A 5898-nucleotide genomic window follows, 5' to 3' on the forward strand; every position below is an offset into this window, starting at 1 on the left:
ATCATTTAACGCATGCCAAGAAGAATGGTCCATTATGACTTTTCAAAATTATGAACAACATATTCCAACTCCAACCATGCACATGGCATATTAGTTATAAATCATCCACCATGTCTCAAATATTTCACCAGTTTTAACTTTAACATCCACTAACGAAAACAAAGAGAAACTTATATAGGAGTTTGCATGAAAGCATCAGAATATATGTTGAAATTCTGAGGCTCTATTTCAAACTTCATAGCAAGGCCAAATTCTGATCACTTTTATCACTTAAATAACAGGATGGGTTATTTTAGTGTTTGGCTTCCAATTTTCTTATTCATTTCAATTCATGGCTATGGCATTCAATTATTTGAAGCTTCTTCTCGTGTCATAGAGACACCGGATCAGATATACAGGACTGGTTTTCATTTTCAACCTGCCAAGTATTGGATGAATGGTGAACTGTTTTTAACTTTTGTTCTATTTCATGTCATTTTAGTAGTCAATGTATTGCTTGAACTTGTGCTATTTTATATATCCTAATCGTGAGTCTTCTTTTTTCCTGTTGTCCACGTACGACTACTTGTCATGGTGATCAAATTCATAATTCTGGTTCCACAGATCCTAATGGTGAGTTTCTCAAGTTAATTTACTCTTGATGAGTGTGTTTGGCATGATGTTAAGTCACTTTACACAAAACAGATGGTTTTTTTGTTGTTTGATTGGTGAGTGACAATGGAAAAAATTGACAAATCAAATAACGTTTCGATGAAATTTTTCACTATTAAAGATTTCCAAGTGTTGGTTGGAGCAAATTATTTTCCCATTTAGATGGAAATTAAATGATTTTCGCCAAAAAAAAAAAAGGGTAATGAAACACACAAAAATGACCTTTTTATGAGAAACATTCTTCTTTGATTATCGAGAAATTTGAGAAAGTCAGTGATATATGACTCTGTCCTTTTCTGCTTAAACACTGTCAGGCTTTTGTCTATACATGAAAAATATTTCCTTGACATGACTACCATTATATCAAAATGACTTTATCGAACTACGTTGTTAATGATTAAATATATTACATTGTTGAATCAAAATATTAGTACTACAATTTTTTATATATACTCCAATGTTTATCTGAAGTTAATTTAAACAGAGAAACATGAACATTCATGATTTATATCCAATATTAACTTGTAATCAAATTGAGATATAGTACTAGTTGTTATTGTTTGTTTGGCTGAATCAAATTGTTACGACCAATAAATATATATCATGATTATGCATTCAGGACCAATGATATACATGGGAATATACCATTTCTTCTACCAATACAATCCTTACGATGCACAAGCAGGCAACATAGTATGGGGCCATTCCACGTCATCCGATCTCATCAACTGGACCCCACAACCACCAGCTCTACTACGATCAGAACCGTACGATTTCAAAGGCTGTTTTTCTGGTTCTACAACTCTTCTTTCAGGGACAAAACCGGCAATTATCTACACTGGTGTTGACTTTTCTGATAGACAAGTCCAAAATTTAGCTGTACCCAAAAATTTAGCCGACCCGTTTCTTGTCGAATGGGTCAAATCGCCTTATAATCCATTAATTGCACCGAATTCTGTGAATAAAATTGATGATCAGAATTTTAGAGATCCAACTACTGCTTGGTTAAATCCTGATGGATATTGGAGAATGGTTGTTGGAAATCAACAAAATGGAACAGGTGAATATTCATATAAATTTAAAATTATTCTTTGTTTCCGATTTTTTTTTTCACTTTATTTGAAAATCATCATTTAGCCATAAAAATTTCAAATACAATTTCAAGTTGTATTTTTTTTTCTTTTTCATTTTTTTCACTTTTAGTATATTCAAACAACTAAATATTTTCTGCAAAAACTATTACCAAACACAACTCTATCTTCGATTCCAATTTCAAAATTTTAAATAAAGTGAAAAATATTTGGCTTCTATGGCCAAAAGCCTACTTAATGCTCTATAATCTCCACTATATATATATATATATATATATATAAAACTAGCACCACCCTTATTTATAATACTGTATATGTCCCCAATTTATGTGATACTTTCGTTGTTCGAAATTCAATTTGACTAAATTTTGAAGCTGAATTGGATTTAATTACCTCAATATTTTAAGATTAAAATTTATATTTTTGAAAATAACATGAAAAATACCTTAAGTTGCAACTTTTCTCATGTCAATTTGATGAAAAGGGTACATATTAAAATGTTGATCAAAGTTCATGCAATCTGAATTTCGAAAAACGAAAAGTATCACATATAGAGGGAGTAGTACAGACGCTACTTTGGCTAAAAATAGAAAAGTTGTTCCTACATAAATTTGACTATAAATCCTAACTAGATACTCATTCTATCCCAATTTATGTGACGCGGTTAGAATTTCGAGAGTCAATCAAGTTTTTTTTTTTTACCATAATTTCTTTATATGTCTTTTAAACATTTTAAGTTGTTAGTTATTGTAATTTATAGTACTTTTTACGTGGTTTGCAAACATATAAATTTTATTTCAAAAAAACTCAAAACTTCTATGTCCGAATTCACGGTAAAAGTTTAGATATTTGAATCTCAAACTTTCGAATGTGCCACATAAATTGAGATAGATGAAGTATAAATTAAAATATTAAATCCTAATGAATTTTTATTTCTTACAACTTTGAATTTTTTTTTTTTCAACAACAGGAATTGGTCTATTGTATAGAAGCAAAAACTTCATTGATTGGATTCAGGTTGAACATCCATTGCATTCATTGGAAAATTCAGGAATGTGGGAATGCCCTGATTTTTTTCCTGTTTCAACGATTAGTCAAATTGGTTTAGATACATCCATAATGGGTCCAAATGTGAAACATGTATTCAAGGCAAGTGAAGCAAACACTGATTACTATACAATTGGGATATATAATCCGAATGAGGATATTTTTATCCCGGATAATGACTCACTGGACATTGGATTAGGATTTAGATATGACTATGGGAAATTTTATGCTTCTAAAACATTTTTTGATAGTGCTACTAATAGGAGGATATCGTTTGGATGGGTTAATGAATCAGTAAATAATCTTGAGATTAATAGTATTAGGGGGTGGGCTGGTCTTCAAGGAATTCCTAGAAGAATTTGGCTACATAAATCTGGAAATCAGTTGTTGCAATGGCCAATAGTTGAAATTGAAAAGCTTCGAATGAACCCAGTTGTTGAAGGTACAACAGTTCTTATGGCTGGATCAGTACGTGAAATTTCTGGAGTCACTGCTACGCAGGTAAAGAAAATTTATGCTGTCAATATATTTTAACATGTTCGCAAATAAGTAATTAGTCGTCAAGTCAGGATTTTTGTTAATAAGAGTCAAAATATAAAGAAGTAAATATATAAAAAGAAAAAGCTAAGGAGATTCACTTATACCCCTGGAACAAAGGTGGCTCCGCCAATGCAAGTAACTTGCCTAATTTTCCGATTATTAATCATTGTTGTTAGGGACGGTACTTATAATTATCTTTTAAGCCAACCTGATTGTGTAAAAATATAGCTATTGTTTTAACTTAACCCATTCCCATTGTGTAAAAATATAGCTGTCACGGTATCTATCTTATTTTTTCAAATTACTAGCCTCACTTATTACGAACAGTTATTTGTAATTATTTTTCAGTTGACCTAATAATGTAAAAGTATAGTTATATCAATACATTTTAAAGCAACTAACATGTTTTATTTTTCAAGTTAGTAGCTAATTCCGCTTGCTATGAACGGTTACATGTAGTTCTAACAGATGTAGTTACATAAACGTTTTTGACAACTTTTCTGTCGGAAATCCTTTCCCGACGAGCCAACTTCCGATGAAATAAGTCAAAATTAGCGATTTTTCGATATTGTATAGAAATTGAACATTGGATCACATCAGCATATGATTAAGATCATGAAAAGCTTTTGCTTTAACTAATTATAACTATTATTTGGCCTACAGGCAGATATAGAAATTTCTTTTTCAGCAAGAACGTTGGAAAACGCAGAGAAATTGGAAGCAAATTGGACAAATCCACAAGAAGTATGTAGCATAAAAGGTGCATCAGTAAAAGGTGGGCTTGGGCCATTTGGTTTACTAGTCTTGGCATCTGATGACATGCAAGAATATACAGCAGTTTTCTTCAGAATTTTCAAAGGAGATAACAACAATTTTATAGTCCTCATGTGTAGTGATCAGAGCAGGTATATTTTAATTTGATTTCTTTCCTATTTGTCTCCTAAATAAATGTGATTGTGATGTTCTTTTTTTCCCTTAATTAAGTTGTCATTTTTCCATATTGTAGGTCTTCCTTACACTTGCCTTCTAGTGATTATGACAAAACCACTTATGGGGCTTTCTTGAATGTTGACCCTGTTCAAGAAAAATTGTCGCTGAGGACTTTGGTATGTTTAGTCATAAGTCATCATTAAATTGTATACAAATCAATGTGCGTTTTGGCATGACGAAAAATATTTCTCAGAAAATGTTTTCAGGAAATAAGTCATTTTTCCATCCAAAAAAAGAATTGTTTGAAAAACATCTCATTAAATCTGACAACATGATTTTCGTCACTTTTAGAGTTGGTTACCATAGAGACAGGAATATCGCATGCGCTAGTTTTAGACATGTTATTTACATTACTATCATTCTTTAATCCCTTCAATCAAAATATTTTTCAGAACCAAAAGCACCCTTAATGTCACCCAGAATATATACATAATGGACAAGTCATGAGAATATTATTCAATTTATATTGTGTTTTGTTTTTGTAGATTGATCACTCAATAGTGGAGAGCTTTGGTGGAGAAGGAAAGGCTTGCATTACAGCTAGGGTTTACCCAACCAATATAGCAATCGATGGTCGAACCCATTTGTATGTCTTCAACAATGGTTCTCAGAGTGTTGACATCTCAAAATTGACTGCTTGGAGCATGAAAACAGCTCAGATCAATTGAAATACAATCCTATATAGATTTATTTTCTTTGACAGCGTTGTATTGTATTAATGAATTAACTCTCTAATTCTGTACGCATGCATATTGTGACACAAAACTGTATTTTTCGTGAAATATTCAAACACCGGAACTAAGTGATCTGTATGGTCCAGTGGTGGAGCCATATAGAATAGATTGAAGGGTGGTCATTCGTCAGTTGAACATTCTTCGTCGAAAGATTATATTGTATATACCGAAAACTATATATATAAAACTCAAAAATTACCTTTATGTTATAAAATGAAGCTAAAATAGTAATAATATTAAAGGATGAAAACTATAAACATAGAGTGACAAAGAGGAGAGATTTTATTATTCTTCCAAAATGTGTTTCAAGTACATTACATATGAAAACTTATGCCTCTATTTATAGTGCTACATATGCATTCAATATATGAGATAATGGAAGAACCATTAATATGGTGGAAGATAATGGAAGAACCATTAATATGGTGGAAGATAATGGAAGAGGCATTATATTTGTGTAGTGGACATCCATTCTATATTTCATAACACTCCCCCTTGGATGTCCATAGATGATGTGTATCGTTAAAAACCTTATTAGGAAAAACCCTGTGGGAAAAAGCCTCAATGAAGGAAAAAGAGTACACATATCTAGTAATAGGCTTTGAGAGCTGCCTCATTAAAAACCTTACCAAGAAAACCCAATGGGACAAAACTTGGTTAAGGAAAAAAGAGTACAACACGTATTTCACTCCCCCTGACGAAGACCAATATTCAGATGTCGGAGTCTTCGCATTCCAATCTTGAATGTCATCTTCTCAAGAGTTGAAGTTGGCAAAGATTTGGTGAACAAATCTACAGGATTGTCACTTGAACGAATTTGTTGCACATCAATATCATCTTTCTTC

The 5898-nt window shown here is 31.9% G+C and overlaps 1 protein-coding gene across 1 annotated transcript; it reads left to right on the forward strand.

Annotated features, from left to right (window-relative positions):
* On the forward strand, positions 1–5125 carry LOC132633477 (beta-fructofuranosidase, insoluble isoenzyme CWINV1-like). The gene is made up of 7 exons (XM_060349921.1): positions 1–439; positions 604–612; positions 1271–1711; positions 2713–3290; positions 3993–4234; positions 4336–4435; positions 4805–5125. The coding sequence occupies exons 1-7, from the start codon at positions 283–285 to the stop codon at positions 4985–4987; spliced, it is 1710 nt and encodes a 569-aa protein (XP_060205904.1). The 5' UTR covers positions 1–282; the 3' UTR covers positions 4988–5125.
* The last annotated feature ends 773 nt before the right edge of the window (positions 5126–5898 follow it).

Source organism: Lycium barbarum, chromosome 3 (assembly GCF_019175385.1).
Source record: "Lycium barbarum isolate Lr01 chromosome 3, ASM1917538v2, whole genome shotgun sequence".
Lineage (NCBI taxonomy): Eukaryota > Viridiplantae > Streptophyta > Magnoliopsida > Solanales > Solanaceae > Lycium > Lycium barbarum.